Below are 16,363 nucleotides of genomic sequence, written 5' to 3' on the forward strand. Positions count from 1 at the left end.
CAGCAGCAGCAACTGCTCCAAACCCTGGTCTACTGCTTCCTTCAGCACGTTCTCATGCTGGGATGTCCTGCCCAGGAGCAGCCAGGACATCTTCTGCTGGTCCTACCTCTACCTGCTACAAAGACTCCACAACAACAGCCAGAGGTATCTGAAAACTTCCCTAATCATTTTTTATGGAAAAGAAAGAAGAAAAGAAAAAAGAAAAAAAAGAAAAGAAAAGAAAAGAAAAGAAAAGAAAAGAAAAGAAAAGAAAAGAAAAGAAAAGAAAAGAAAAGAAAAGAAAAGAAAAGAAAAGAAAAGAAAAGAAAAGAAAAGAAAAGAAAAGAAAAGAAAAGAAAAGAAAAGAAAAGAAAAGAAAAGAAAAGAAAAGAAAAGAAAAGAAAAGAAAAGAAAAGAAAAGAAAAGAAAAGAAAAGAAAAGAAAAGAAAAGAAAAGAAAAGAAAAAAGAAAAGAAAAGAAAAGAAAAGAAAAGAAAAGAAAAGAAAAGAAAAGAAAAGAAAAGAAAAGAAAATAAAAGAAAAGAAAAGAAAAGAAAAGAAAAGAAAAGAAAAGAAAAGAAAAGAAAAGAAAAGAAAAGAAAAGAAAAGAAAAGAAAAGAAAAGAAAAGAAAAGAAAAGGAGAGAAGAAGAGAAAGCTGTCCCTGTACCTCCCCTCCAGAATACCTCGCCAGATGCTCTTGTGGATCTGGGCATGTCCAATTCACTTCCACCAAGGATGTGATATCTGAAAACCCCTGGGAGACAATGGCTTTCCAGTCTGGAGGATCTGCCTCCTCCACTGCATCAGATGTGTCAGAGCAGCATTTCATTTACCTTTTCCAGTGATTTTTATCTGCCTGGCTATTAACGAGGAAGTTTAACCCACTCCTGGGCAAATCTCTGAAAGACAAACAAGCCACAATGAGGGGGAAAGGGTCTGTAAGCAGAATATACATAAAGAGAGACAGAAGCCGAGCAGGCACTGACCCTTGGGGGCAAGAAGGAGAACACATCCCGGCTGGTCCTGCCTCCCTGGGAAAGGCTGTGGACACCCAGCCTGCCACCATCACAGGACGCCGAGCACCAGTCTCATCCCCTCCCCAGCTCTCGCAGCACCGAGCGCCCTGCACGCCGTGCTGAGATGCCAGCCCAGCCGCAGCCGCCTCCGCATGGCTGCTAGACACAGCCGTGGCCGGGGCACTGCTGCCTATCTGGGCAAGACATTTAATTCCCTTCTGATAAAAATGAATTTATAAAATCCACTCGAGTCGGTTCCTCTGATAACCTGCTTGCCTCCTCAATTCCCTCCTCCAGTAGCTTGAGCGATGCCCAGGTTTGCCCAGGCTTTCACGCATCGCCCCCATAATAACCCTTTACAGCCTGGGCACCTGCAAAGGCGAAATGAAAGTAAAAGAAACTTCTGAAGGAGAAAAAGGATGCACCCAACCTTACTTCTTCTACCTAACACAGAGAGCTGCTGAAAACAGTCCAAATCCCAGCGTTTCTGAACCTCCCTCACCACTGTGACACACAGCCATGCCTGTAGTGCTTCCCCTGTGCCGCTGCTCCCAGGGCTTCCTGCTGCTGCCACGATGCTAGCAGGCACCGCAAGTGTGTCTGCATCTAAATTTTGGCCACAGGTGGGGTGAACCCAGGGCTGTTCACACAGTATGTACACTGGGGACAGAACTGCATGTGGAAGCCAGGAATCTCCTCCATCCCCATCAGCCCACACGTAACCTGTGCTGACGCAGAGCAGCTGCTTGCCCCATGGACCGTATAAGAAACTCATGTGTCCATATGTTAAAGGACTCATCCGTTTAGGTGGAGCAGTGCAGGTTCACACCTTGGCTTGCAGGACTCAAGTCGTAGCTCGTGCAAGAGGTGAGGGTAGTCACGCTTTTTTGCATGTGAGGTCGCACGCTCTCCCAGCACAATCCTGCTCACGTGCCTCGGCGCCAGGAGATTCGTGCCACCCTGCTGCAGCAATAGAGGCAAGTGCCCGAAAAATGGCATTTCTTCCTAATGCCTGTGTGCTTCTCGCAGCCCTAGCACAGCTGGCTTAATAGGCAATCTCTGCTGGGAGGCAGCTTGGGGAGGAGAGGGAGAGGGAAAGAGAGGAGCGAAAGGGAATGCGAGTAAAAGGGAAAGAGAGCAAGGTGAAGAGGAGCCCGTAGAAAAGAAAATAGCATTGCCAGGCAGCGTGGCGTTGAATTGGCTGTGACAGGCAGGCCCCCTCTGCACCTGGGATTCAAGCACAAGCTTATTTTCCTGGTTTCTTAGAAAGACAATGAGTCCTGACTACCTGTCAGCCCGCGCCCGCGAGATGTCACCGGCAGAAAAGGGGCCCCAGGTGTTCCCAGCCAGCGCGGCTGACACAGGTATGATGGCTTGGGTCACGGGTGGCATTTCCCAGAGATGGGCAGTGAGGAGCAGAGCTGGGATAAAAACTAAAAGCAAGCAACATCTGAAAGCCATTGTGGAAAAAAAAAAAAAAACAGGTGATGCGCTTGCGAGGACTGCTGTTGGTGCCAAGGCTCTGCTCCCCAGAACTGAGAGCTGGGGGTGCAACCACCAAAGTGAGGGGCTACCAGCGGGTGGTTTGGGGCTCCCTCCTTGGAAAGGAGCGGAGCAGCTCACCCTACATCTCTGGGTAAGGTACTCAGCCAGGAGCCCGCTCCTGTGCCCTTCTGCTTGTCCGTCCCAACCCCTGCAGGGACACCCGGGGCTCTTCACCCTCCTGTGCCTCGTCCCCACCAAGCAACCCACAGGCTCCTGTCCCTGCTGCAAGAGGCCAGGCAACTGCTGCCAACTGAGCACTGCTGCTATCGATGGTTAAAATAAATAAATAAATAAATAAATAAAAAGTAATTGAAATTTAATTTAGTCAATGACCAAGCTACATGGGAGGCTGTGTGAAAATGAGCCAGTGTTGGCTCAGGTGCTGGCAGGAAAGAGCCTGAACCAAAAGCACTGCAAGGAGACAGGGGGAGCTGGGGGAGATCTGTGCAGGAGATTTCAAACTGGGGGCTTTGGGCTCTTGAACCCACAGACCTCCAGCCAGAGGAGGAAGCAAGCCGGGGCTCGTGAGTCATCCCCTCACAAGTGGTACCCGCGGCCCCCGCCGGCTACCGCCTTGCTCTGGGAAGATGCTGAATATTCAGTGAAGGGTTGGGTTTGTTTTTTTTTAGATCTGCTGGAAATGGCAAGGGAAATTCCACTGTCAATATATATATAAAAAAAGAAAAATCGCAATCTCGTCACCAGAGCCAGTCTTACACCTTCCCTGAGGATATGTTAGAACAGCCAAAGGTGCGAGAGGGAAGCAGCCCGCGGGAACCCCCTTATCTGGGGAAAGGGAGGGCGTGGGAAGGGCTGTAGGAGGGTGCGTGCGTTGTCGTCCTCTGAAGGGATGAGGAGGCAGGGCTGGTGCATGGGCAGGGCTCACAGGTGAAGGGATGGGGTAAATGCAGCGATGGAGGAACACACCACTGGCTCTGCCATCTGTTAGAGGTCTCAGCATCTTTGCTACGGTTACCACTAGAGGATCTCATCCTGGAAAGGTGAGCTCTGGTAGGAGATGTTGCAATGCCAACCTGCCAGGTGAGGATGAAGCTCGCTGGCTGCTTTCACACAGCAGCTCAGAAGCACGTGATGATGCCAAGGGACCACATGGGGTCAACCAGTCTGTCTCCTCTCTCCCAGATCAGTGAGACAAGCCTCCCCTTGCTGATGTTAGCAAATCCTCACCAATGGCTCACAGCTCAGACCCCAGCTCACATCCAGGCAATCCAGGCTCATGTTTCACTACCCGTAGCTTTTCCTGATGTCTCCTCTAAAGATCCCCCACTGCAACCCAAACACAGGGTTAAATCTTCACAGTCAGTAGAAGCTCAGCCCAGGAACAGAGGGAATCTCACATCTCACCGTGTCTTACAGAAGGAGATGTGGCACAACTTTTGTCCCAAAGAGGAGAACTAGGCTGGGGGGTGAAGGGGAGGGTGGGAGCTGGGAATTACATGTGAGAGAACAGAGAAGGATGGAGAGATTTACGGAAATGATAAGAAATTTCTTTTCTCCCACTCTCCTCCACCCTGTCATTTTCTCCTCTCCACGTTCTCTTCTGGTCTCCATCTCACCTTCTGTCTCTTCCTCGGCAAGCACTTATTGGCAAGTGTTCTCTAGCACGCAGCTATTCTGAATGCCTGTTCCTCTCTCTCCCTTACAATATTTGCTTTCTCATTCTTGGCACCTTCCTTGCTGGTGAAGCTGATCGGCTTAATGATGATAATATTGAACATGGTGAATGTCTCTCCCACTGAAGCCAGTTCTTCATTCCTCTGCTTTCAGGTACTGGCCACTTGGATGCCTTTCCTTGTCGCATCAAACCCAGAAACTCATATATGATCTTTTTCTCCCCTCACCATCTTTCTTACTTGGAGGGGAAGGACATTCTCTGCCATGTATTTTTAATCTGTTCCTTGAGAAAGCCCAAGATGGCAGGTGGCTTTTTTTAGTCCCATCCTTCACTCCCAGTTGAGTGTCACTCTTGGGGAACTCAATCTCTTCAAATTACTGGCTTGCCCAGTGTGGAAGTTGCAAGTGATCTATTCCTCGTCTTCATGGGATCTAGGTATCTGCTCGGCTCCTGTCCCCATCAATTCTGTGCTCACTGCACACATATTACTCCCTCAAAGCAGAAGCTGAGGATCCATGGTAAGGTCTTGTGTTTTCCATCAAATGAAGCCCACAGATCACTTGTGCTGTGATTCATCCCAGCGGAGAGAACAGTGTGGGCTCCCCACCTCACCGTGCGTCACCGAACCTGCCCTCGGTGGGAATACGCAGAACACCGGGAGTTGAAAGGTATCTCTGGAGGCCTCCAGCCCAAATCCCCACTCAAACCAGGGCTAACTTCAAAGCCAGAGCAGGTTGTTCAGGGCCCTGCCTGGTTGAGTTCTGAATATCTCCAAGGATGCAGACTCCAAAATCTCTCCAGGCCACAATCTCACATCTGAATCATTCTCACGATTTTCCTTTTCTTTACACAGACTTGGAATTCCCCTCACTGCAACTTGTCTTTGTTGCTTCAATAGACAATTCCTTGGTGCACACCTCAGAGAGAGTCTGGCTCCATTTTCCCTGCAACCTCCCCATTACCTAGTGGAAACGAGCATACACACCCCCCCTTAAATTTCCCTCCTCCACTCTAAACAAAGCCAGTGTCCTCAGCACCTCCTCACAAGTGTGCTCCAGTCCCCAGTCGTCTCCATGGCCCTCCACTGAACTCAATCCAGTTTGCCAATTAATGTCTTGCACTAGAGGAGCAATGCCTGACTCTACCTCTCCTTGCCTGTGAGTGCAAAACCAGCTCAGAACAAAAATAAAAACAGTTTGGAATGTTTCCCTCTTCTTTATTTCACTGTTAAATGGATGGTAAACAGCCTCATGGTTCTCTGAGTCAATGATACTTAACCAAAACCGCAGCTTGGACCACCAGGTTCATAAGGCTGTATCTATATTTTATTATCAGTAAATAATATTCCTGGCCCGGAGGTAAAGACAACCCTCTGGCAACACCACAATGAGAAATCAGAGGATTTTTTGAATCTCTTAAAGAGGACTGGCAAGGCAGAAAAAAAAGACTCCAGTCCTGTCTTCCCTGCCCAGCTGTCAGTGTGGTTTGGGAATTAACTCATCATTCTTTATGTATCAACAAAATTGTTCAATTTTCTGTCAACAGCCAAAACAGAGATGCACATTTTTCCCCTGCAAAATTTCCTCAGTCGTATCCCAGTCTCTCTCAGCATCTGCTTCCACCCAGCATCCTAAAACCCCTTCACATGACTCTGGAACAGGAGAGAGACAAGCTCCAGGGGTTCCAGTTGCACTCGGTAAAGGGAGGAGGATGCCACAGAGTCAGGTCATCTAACCGTGCAAAATGGATGGGAAGGAGCCGCCAAGAAGGCGGTATGGGGAAGACTACTTACTCCATGCCAAGGATGATTGACCAGGGGAGCTCACTGTTGCAGGATATAGCCAACAGACAGCTCAGCCAGGTGTTCTGAAGGTGAGTGGCTCTGAAAGCACAGAGAGCAATTAGATCTTCCAGTAAGGGGCAGAGCATCTAAGGGCTTCCATGGGGAGCTATGTGGGAGTCATACCTCCCCTTCTTCCTTCCAGCCAGCCACCTCCAAAGAAGCATGACAAGGGGTAAAATGGGAAGGATTTCCCTTTTTTTTTTTATAACAACTTCAAGGAGAACTTCAGTGATGCCCCACATTCACCAGTGGGAAAGTGCCACAAATCCTGGGGAAGGGCGCTGTGATTTCTGTCACCTGGAGGCATTTGAGAGGGATTCGGAGAGAGATGCATGGTCCCACCTATTCCAATTCCCCACCCTCAAGCTCCAGTTGCCATGGCAATGGCACTGACAATTTCAATGCATAAACCCAAATTTGCATTTTAATGGGACATAATTAGAATGCTGAGATAAACGATTCTTCCTCTCTGAAAGGTAACACAAACGCCACGTCTCACAAATATGCTATACCTGCAAGTACTGCGCGTACACGGGCACACACAGAGCCCATACATCGCGGGGCTGGATGAGCTGGGAAGTTGCTCTCAGGTCCTTTGTGCCTAACCGGGAACTTTTATGTACACAGCATAAAACCTTGATTTCCGGAGTGAAACAACAGATCTTCCAGATGCCCGCCACAAACAGACCATACCACCTCCTGGCCTCCACGCCGCCGCGCCATACCTTCCATCGCAGGTCCCAGCGGGGTCAGGCTATATCTGCTGTCCCAGCACTGAACCCAGAAATGCTCCGTATCCAGGCAGCAATCAGGGACCCAGCAGCAGGGATAATTTCCCAGAGCTGATGAAAAACCTGTCCCTCTCCAAATGTCCTATTTTTTTTTCCCCTTTGTAGCTAGGTTTGTAGCGAGATATGCTCTCGCTTGGTTATCTGCAATATGCCCCAGAGTTTCTTCTCCAGCTCTTGGATCAGGAAAGGAGTACTGTGTTAGCACCTGTTCTACACTGTCAGCAGAGAGGCCAAGGAGTTACAAGAGGGCATAAGGAGATTTTTTTTTAAAAGGAAAGATTTCCAAGACATCTCTTTCTACTCCAACAACAGGCAGGGAGGGGAAGTGGAGGGGGGAGAATCCATTCTGCACCAAACAGGAAAGCAGAAAATTAATTTCTCCTGCCCTTGATACAAACTAAATTCAAAGCAGGCAGCTGGCAAGAGTGAATAGAGATAGAAGAGAGAAAGAAAAAAAAATAAATTAAAAAATAAAAAAGGAGAGAAAGGGAGAAAGGCAAACAAGTGCATCATAAAAGCTGCAAACCGCCTGGAAATTTCATTTCGCTTTTCAGTTGAGAAGTGACATGATGCCTACTTGGGAGGGGGCAATCACATCGGGGAGAGGCTGAAAGCAGCCCAGCCCAGCCCAGCTTCCCCCTGCCCTGCAGGGGTCTGCCAGCCCTGGGGGACAGCAGGCAGCTCTGCGAAGAAGGGGAGGGCATGGAGCCACCCCAGCCTCATCCCACCTGCCTGGGATGTGGAAGCAAAGCCCGAAACACCAACGGGAAAGTGCTAATTAGTGTTAGCTGGAGTAACACACAGGTGTTTGCTGAACTGGCCCTGGATGATGCAAAACCATTAGCAGGAGCCTGGGGGGTAGAGGATCCACAACAGGGAAGCTCAGAAGACTTGGGCTCATCTGAAGAGCTAAGCCCCAACAAGCTTGTGGCATCTGTGGAGACAGGAGTAGGAGGAAGGCAGTGCTGGGATGATAAAAGTAGATGTCCATAACTCACACCAAACAGAGCACCGCCCCACACACAGCCCCAGGTCCTGCTCAGCTGGCACTGGCAGGGCACGGCCGAGGGGAACTGCTGACATTGACCCGCTAGCTGCACATGCGTGGAGCAGATGACACACGAGTTGCTCCCCAGTACATCTGTGGCCCGGATCTGTGCCTTCATTCCTGTGGAAAGCTTTCCAAGGTGTTAGCAAACCCCTTCAAGCACTGCAGCTTCCTATCTGCGCTGGCTAACCAGCCGTGACCTCTCCATTAAATCTGCGCCATGAGGTCCCAAAGGTTTCAGAAAACCTCCTGCTCCTCCTCCATGACCATGCCCAGCATCCAGCCTTCATTCACTCATTCCTAAAGCTTTCTCTCTCCCTCTCCATCTACCTCTTTCCCTCATCTTTCAACATACGGCTGCTGGGAGTAAAAACTCACCATCTGGAAGAACACAGCAGAATGATTGTGCCAGAGAAGTCTCTGGAGCTCCCAGCCTCTTTGGCCAGCCCCAAAGGCTGCATGTCCTGGGGGTCCACATCCAATCTTTTCCACATCCTTTACAGCACCGATGCACATGCCTGTGTAAATACATACACCCTGGTCACACAGAAATACACACATTTACCTACAGCCATCCAAAGCCCACCCAGTGAACTGGCTGTACACCATCAGCACAGATGCATGATGAACTTAAAACTAAAACCACATAATTGTCCTAAAAAAAAAAAAAAAAATTTGGCACAGATGCCATGGTTCATGATGCATTTATCAGTCAGTTGGTTTCCCCTAGAAAGGGTCCTGTACAGAAGAGACCCCTCAGAGGATGGAGATGTCATCATGAGGCCCAGTTCCCAACATAAAGCTTTAGGAAGATGGTGGAGAAACAGAGACTGGGGGATTAAACCATCCCAGGCATGGAAGGGCAGAGCTGGCATTTCCACTCTCCCACTAACCTTTTGCTGAGTCCAGAGGGAGAAAGAAAAGAGTAAGGGAAAAGTAGAGAGGAAGATAATAAAGAGCTGACCTTGTAATTTAGAGGAACTCAAGTGCTGGGAGTCAAGAACAAGAGATAAAAGGTCAGGTTGAACTGTCATCCTCCCAGAAATCACTGACCCTGGTTGGAGAAGCAAGGGCTGGAAGAAGAGAGTGTCAAGAAGAGAGGGAAACAGACAGAAAAAGGCAAACGAGAGAGAGAGAAAGAAGGAAGGAAAGAATGAAAAAATGAAAGAATGAAAAAAAAAATAGAGGAAGTAAAAGAAGTTGGAAAGCATCTGCCACAACACCAATAGATGTGCCTCCCCAAGGATCCCCCCCTGCAGCCCTGCCGGGGAGGCAGCGGCACGGCCATTTGCTGCAGGGAGGTGTGCTGCAGCCAGGGCAGGGAGGAGGCCTCGTGAGGCGCACGCAGGATGGCTGGTGGCAGATGGGGACGGTGAACAGTGAGCCAGGGCTGAGCACGAGCAAGGCACTTGCTGCCAAACCGGTATCACAACGGGCAGGAGATGAGCGCTCCTGAGATGAAAGTCGCGGTGGGCGATCCACACGGATACAGGCTGGGGTGTTCCCAGGAGGTGGTACGGAGTTGCGCTCCAAAAACCCTCCTGCACCTTGCTGGTTCCGTGCCCAAAACTCGCCAAGGTTGGGTAAAGCCTGCAGCAACTCGGCATTTGTCCTGGAAACCTCTCCCGTGCCTTCCCCCTGCTCCTGGCAGGGCCTTCCTGGAGCTCAGCACCCATCGCTGCACCCACCTCGCCTGAGGCGGGCGAAACCCAGCCCCACAGTGACATCTAGTGAGGAGAGACCTCACGGCGCCACGGAGCTGCACTGGAAATGGCAGCTTGGCCTCCTTGCCCTCCTCGCCCCGCTGCTTTGCCCCTCGGACATCAGAAGACGGAGGCAGAGCAGGAGATGAGGCCCTGGAGGAGAAGGCAGCCTGGCCCAGGGGGTCCAGTGTGGTGAGAGGAAGGGCGCCGGGTACCCAGTGCCTCTGGGATTGCCCCTGCAGCCCAAAAGTAGGGGGCCTCCAAGCACATGCTGGGGGATTTTCAGTGTTTTAGGAGCGTAGGGGTGTCGGGAGCTCCCTGGGGATGCCCTTCCCCTCCCCAGAGGTCAGTAACACTCAGTGGAGAAGAGCTGGATGGAATGGGAAGGAAAGGAGTGAGAGAAAGGAAGAGAGGAGAAGAGAGACCCAGCCTTGTAATTTAGGCAGACTCAACTGCGGGGACTCACAGACAAATGGTAAAAGGTCAGGTTGAACTGTCACCTTTCCACGGCCTCTGAAATCGCTGCTCCTGGTCGGAGGGGGCTAGAAAGAGAGAGCAGTCAGGGAGACAGCGAATAACATAAGGCAGGACTAAATACAGCTGCTAGAGAGAGCAAAGCAAGGAAAGAAGAAGAATGAAGGGGGAAGAATAGTGAAAGCAGGGTGAAAGGAGAGGTCTGGCACCATGCTGGAAAATGCAGCATGCCAGCCACAGGACTGGACATCTCCTTGATCTGGGCAAGCCTGACATGAAATTTTGTGTGGTTTGGAGCACTTCTGGAAAATAAACAAAAAAAGAAAAAATACATACTAGGAAACCACAAAGTGTGCACTGTGGCAACAAGCAGCCAGCCACCCTGCTGCTTGCAGCCGAATCCTTGATGCTGCCTTGCTCGCAGTCCCCACACCAGTGACAACCGGGGAGGGGACCCACCGATCTGGCCAGGGCCGTCTTCTTCTCTGCAATACCTTCCTGATCCCTTCCTTCCTCTGCTCCCCCCTGCTCTTCCTGCTATCTCTTAAGTGGCTCCTTCCTGAGCCTGAAGGGACTGGGGAACAGTGGGGACATGCCACACCTTCGGACACTGAACCGCCATCAGACTAGTGCCAGCAGAGGATGGAGCAGACAGGAGCTGCAGCAGCCAGCAACACTCCTGCGGCCCTGCTCTGCATCAAGCAGCAGAGAAATCCGCTAACAAGGCCTGCCTAAGGCAGCAAAAGCCTGTGACAACCCCAGCCCATCTCCTGTCTGTCTCCAAACCCGTAATGGTAGGTGACAAGCATAACTAGCTAAACTTCGCTGCATCCAGAGCCAGCTCTGGGGCTTGTAAACATTTTAAGGCCCTGGAGCAGAGAGGCTGGGAACAAAACACACAGCCTTCCACCTCTTTGTCACTGCTTTGAAAGCAGACACATTCAACAATGACTGACAGCCCCCAATTTCACATCTGCACAGCATGGGGTTACTTAAGAATGCTCAGCTCTAATACTCTTTACATGAGAAATCATTATTTCCTTTGTAATCACGGATAAAACACATCCTTCCTGGAAGAAATTAGACTTTGTGTTATCAAAGGCCACTATACTTCCAGAATTTAGAGCTACAGCCTTTTTACAAATCTCTCTAGTTAAGGAATCTGATGTTACACTCAATACCTTGTTTCAAAATCCCTGTTTCCATTTCTATCCATTTGCTGTGGGAACCTGGGAATATTTTGGGGGGCGAATTTCACAGATTCTGGCACAGAACATCTGTAGTTCTGACTAATGCACAAAAGCAAGCTAGGAACAGCAATCAACCAATGTAAGGGAGGAATAAAGAGTTAACTTGCAAACCAAAGGTGAAACAAAAGGAAAAGGTCAAGATCCTTCTACTGCTTCCTCCCTTTCCTGACATTTAAGGACAGTGGTGGGAAAGAGAAAGGGAAATTGTTAACCTCCAGCTGCAGACCTCTTTGCCTGCGCCATTCTAGGAGGCAAGCAACAGCAGCAGACATCCCTCAGAGGAGATTTTTACCTTCAGGCAAAGATAAAGAGTAGGAGAGCACTGGAAATTCAGTCATTTTTGTGATTCTGGATGCAAACTGCCATTATTTCTCACCACAAAAACCTTGTGACACCAAGTCTTTATTACCTGCAAGATTTGCTAACGAAGTACCTTCTCCTGGTATTCTAAGCTCCAACGAAAGACTTGTATGTTTGTAGTTTCTTTGTTTGTTTTTTCCCCAAATTTAACATTTATGTTCTTAAAAACATTACCTCTGTCCACAAAGTTGGCTCTTACAGCTTCAGCAGAGGTACTGATGCTGGCTGTCTTCCCATTTGGAGCCAAAAAGCAGCACACAGAGACAAGACGTTTTGGGTTGAGCTCCCACGTTGTCATTCAGAAGATCTGGTTTGAACACAACAGCCTCAGATATTTTGTGAGGTGCTTAATCTTTGTGCCTCCTTATCTCATCTGTACAGGAGAATAACAACTGTCTTTTCCAGGGGCAGAGTTCATTTCTAACTGCAGCATCTAGTACAGTGGGAAGTTGATTTAGTCTCAGCCTGAGACAACACTATTTGCAGAAGCTGTGCGATGCAGTGCCAGTTTCTTGGTTACCTGGAAAAGGACGAAAAGTGCATGGAAGAGGTAGGTATCTGCGCTGGATTAAAACAAAACAGTAGAAAATCAGAATAAAAGACTTTCTATCCATCTGCAGTAGCTAAAAACTTACCCACGCAAGGACATGAAACAAAGCATTGTCCAGCACTTGTTCAAACACAGTAGACCAGAAAGTCAAATCACTTTTCAAAGGCATGTCACAGAGTTAAAGGACAAAGGTTCCTATGTACTTGAGGTACAGGGCAGGCAGTGATCCACGGTTCTTTGCAGGAACAGTGACCACAACACAAACCGCTGGAGGTTGGCAAACACAGATAAATATTAATGACAAGAGCTTTGAATAAGACCTCATAATGTATTGCAGTTCCAGAGAAAATACAGAACACTAGACGTGGTGAAACCGGACAGCTGTCTAAAGCAAAGCACGTTCTATAATCCACGTGTGAAGGAACATACAGAGGTGAAAATCTGTTATAAATCAGCTTGAAAATCGGCCTGATTCATTTTGAAAGAAAAAAATGCAGATGTATTTGTCAGTATGGACAATACCGAGTGTTCAGACATGAGGATCCCATTTCCCAAAATCATAAGACTGTTTAAAAAGCACTCCTAAACTAAATGAATGCTTGCAATTGTTGTATTTTACTTCTAATGCTGCTCTCAGCTTCTGTTTTCTAACATTCTTCAGAACGTTCCTTCAAGCTGAGACTCCCACGTAGCCCCCTGAATCCAGACGCTGGAACATAAAAAAGAGCAAACAAACAGCTATTATGAGCTGCCACAGACAGCAATATGATTAACCACGAATACCATTAATGTCTTTGTCACCACTTAGTACATAATAATAAGGTGGCACAGGCCAGATGTGTGATAATCTCAAAAATCTTCCAAAGCCTGGAATAATAGGGAGAAGAATAGTCACTCCACGATGAACCAGAAACTATCAACACATTCAAACAAGGAAAATTTCCATTTTTCAATGCAGTAAGAAATAAAGCAGAAAGTGAACTTATAATAGCCACATAAGGAAGTTATTTAAACTTAAACTGATCTGTATGCTGTGTTATTTGTAATTGAAAAGCCAGCTAGCTCACGGGTACCCACTGAGGCGTGAGATTTAAAGAAAGCTATAAAACACAAACATTAGCAGCAGAAAGCTTTCGAAGATAACTTAACTCTCAGAAAAAAAGACATTCTCCATCTGAAAGGCTGTGCCTGTGGTTTTTGCCATCACAAGTTAGATTATTCAGGCTCTAAGATAGCGATTTATTTGGATGTTATACGTTTAAATGAATACCATTTGACATTCGTTCTGTCCCCAAAGCGTTTCAAAGAGCTAACTGTAGTGATTTTTGAGGGAGTACTAAGTGATTAAGCTTTCTTGGATGAAATTTTAATTTGAACAGAGGCCTTAAAGAGTACAATGAAATACCAATTTATTTACTTTTTTACTGACATAGACACAAAGTCTCCTAACATTAAATTTTTAAGAGAACACACCAGTTGGGAAAAAGCTATTTGTAAGGGCTGCTCATCTGCTCTCAACGGTGATTTGGGTAAAAGAAAGTGATAGTTAAATGTATATATCATGATGAAAAAAGGAACATATCTTCACTGTGAAAGCGATAAAGCCATGGAAGCGCCTACAAAGAGAAATACAGCATATTATATGCTGTGCTCAACACAAAGCAGATTTATCAAACACAGGTTAGCAAACAATCTGAGGTCAACAGAGGAAATTTTATGGTTTACGACATATAGCAGATGAGATTATGTGATCCAAATGCCTAAATTCTCCATATATACAGGTTTAAAGGGACATATAATACACAGGCAAAATCCAGTACATTCCTGAAATAGGACAATAAACTGATCTCGTTTAGCACTTCAGGAAAATGGTGTAAGCATAATTTTCTATTAAAGTCAAAGAGTAAGGGAAAAACCTGCATCTGCGACTGCAGGAGCACAGCAGGTATTAGCTGTACCAAAGTCACCCAGACAGAGACATGACAGATGCTGTTATCCCCGTGTCGGCCAAGACCAAGCACAGCTGAAGCCCGAATGCAGTTAGGGGAAACATTAATGACCATCCCCTGAGAAAGGCTGCCAGATCCTGTTAAGAGGAGTGGAAGAAACATAATGTATTAATAATAGGTACTTGGTTTCGCAAAGTGTTAAAAAATCCATGGCCTGTGTTGAACGGTGATCTTAGCGTAGTTTTTGGGCAGCAACAGATCCAAACCCGGGGAACGCACACAACACCAAGCATATCCATTTAACTTCTTGGTGCACTAACTAGCTCTAAGAGCCTGACCAGACTCTGATGCAGGAGACTGTAAATGCAGTTAAAGAAAGTGTCTAGCCTTCCCTTTTCACCAAAATGACCCCTGTGAGCTTGTTAAATTTTATTCTGCAGGTAATTGCAGACTAAAATCATAGCAGGTCTGCACTCAGCCTTGCTGGTCAAAGGAGGAGTTGTCTGTATTAAAGTTTCTTGCTCCTGAAGGTATTTAATAAGAAGGGAGTCAGATTTTCTGAGAGACCTACATAATTGAGAGTGTTATTAATCGGCACAACAGAAATAGAAATACAATAGTATTTGCAGTGGTTTACTTTTGAGATAAAAAGGGCATATATTTTCCAACAATGAGATAATAAATCAGTGCAGCTTGTACCACACTAATTTGTTAAATGTAAATGTGTTTTGCAGTGGTGGTAATGAAGATGTTTTTGCATCAGGTGCCCTCATAAGACATTTATGATGTTACAGTTTTGACACTAAGCATATGTTATAATGTATTAGGTGAGCCTGGTAAAGTTAAGTGATGTAAATGTAGGGTTTAACCAGTAGAATAAGCTATTGTGAATATATTTTGTGATATATGACTATGAACAGCTTACAAAGAACCTGTAAATTGTATTTTAGGGGATAAAAGAGAATGTTTGACTGATGAGGTATTTGGGGAAATTCTTTCCCCACAGTAATATCACCGGCAGCTATCATTTATCTCACTCTGATCAAAATAAAGAGATTCGGAATATACAAGTAGTGACAAATATTTTAGTGAATAGAATGCTGTCTTTGATTTCAGCAATAAGCTATTAAATCACTTCTTGCTCAGTATCTGCTTTGAAAAAGTACAAGAGTCTCCCCATAAATTTGCTAACTTTCATGTGACTGGAGGGACAAACCTGGTATAGAACCAGGAACTGAGCAACCTCAGTCTTCACTGGCTTAGTAGAAAACAAGAAAACTGGGAAGTGCTCTGCGCTACACACCCAGTGACTGTCCTTCCAAATCAATCATAAAATGGTTTGGATTACTTTAAAAGGAAAAACATGAGTGAGAATTGACATACTGAATAGGAAGTAGGTGGTTAATGTTTCCCAGGAATAAGCACCGAATAGGTCTTGTCCAGGAAGATGTATTAGCACCATAGCAATGCCAGGTACTGACACAAGATGCCAGGAACCACCCAGAGATTCAGACGAGAACTAACAATAAAAAAGATGCACATTGAGGTGACATCTGCAGGGGCTGGAGAACAATCTGCAAAGAATGGATGCCTTTTAATGAACCCCAGTTTAAGTGTTATCAGTCACCACTAGAGATCATTACTGAGCGAAACAACGAGCACTGCTTGTATCTCTCTCTCCCTGCAAGACATATTTGAGGGAGAATAAACCTCTTTCTTTCTCCTCCAGGACCAGCTTGCTACTGCCAGCACCGGCTATAATTGAATAAGCTTTATTCAGATGATAGCTAAATTTAGCAGATATTAGCATCCAGTCCCTGGAGATGCAAAAACTGGGGAAGAAAGCTTTAAATAAATAGACTGAAGTTAATACTGAATTATAGATGAAAATTTTGGCAGAGTGAAGCTCGGCGCCTGAGGAGTTGGGCACGGAGTTAAATCTATTTTTGAGGGGTGCCTCAGCGAGACAAACCCTGACAGCCCTGCTGGCTGTTCCCTTTCCTCTCAGCCTGTAATTATTTCCCCTGTGATTACCACCATGGTGGCAGGGGTTCCTCTGAGCTGCGGGCTCTGAGCAGCAGCTCTGTTAAGGTTTATCATGGAGCGCCCGCAGGGCAGCTGCCAGGCCACACAGTGCACAGGGAGGACAGAGGGAAGGGCCACCAGCAAGAGCACTCCGTGCCTCTGCCATGTTCTGTGAGGGAACCCCACACAACATG

At 47.0% G+C, this 16,363-nt stretch overlaps 1 protein-coding gene and 1 long non-coding RNA gene across 3 annotated transcripts in view; both read right to left on the reverse strand.

Annotated features, from left to right (window-relative positions):
- CACNA1I (calcium voltage-gated channel subunit alpha1 I) overlaps positions 1-2,721 on the reverse strand; it is a 178,600-nt gene extending 175,879 nt beyond the window's left edge. Inside the window, exon 1 of the mRNA XM_080590042.1 lies at positions 663-2,721. Coding sequence (XP_080446168.1) covers positions 663-692 — 30 coding nt within the window. The 5' untranslated portion in view covers positions 693-2,721. The remainder of the gene's footprint in view (positions 1-662) is intronic.
- Positions 2,722-8,920: 6,199 nt separating this feature from the next.
- LOC308195235 lies at positions 8,921-16,363 on the reverse strand. Of its 2 annotated transcripts, XR_013951361.1 has the most exons (3): positions 15,528-16,363; positions 12,815-12,904; positions 8,921-12,462 (listed from the first exon to the last, which is right to left on the reverse strand). It is a non-coding gene; the product is annotated as an uncharacterized lncRNA (long non-coding RNA). The 2 variants fall into 2 exon arrangements; XR_013951362.1 differs by having other exon boundaries at positions 8,921-12,904.

Source organism: Anser brachyrhynchus (genome assembly GCF_964034855.1).
Source record: "Anser brachyrhynchus genome assembly, chromosome: 1".
Classification (NCBI taxonomy): domain Eukaryota; kingdom Metazoa; phylum Chordata; class Aves; order Anseriformes; family Anatidae; genus Anser; species Anser brachyrhynchus.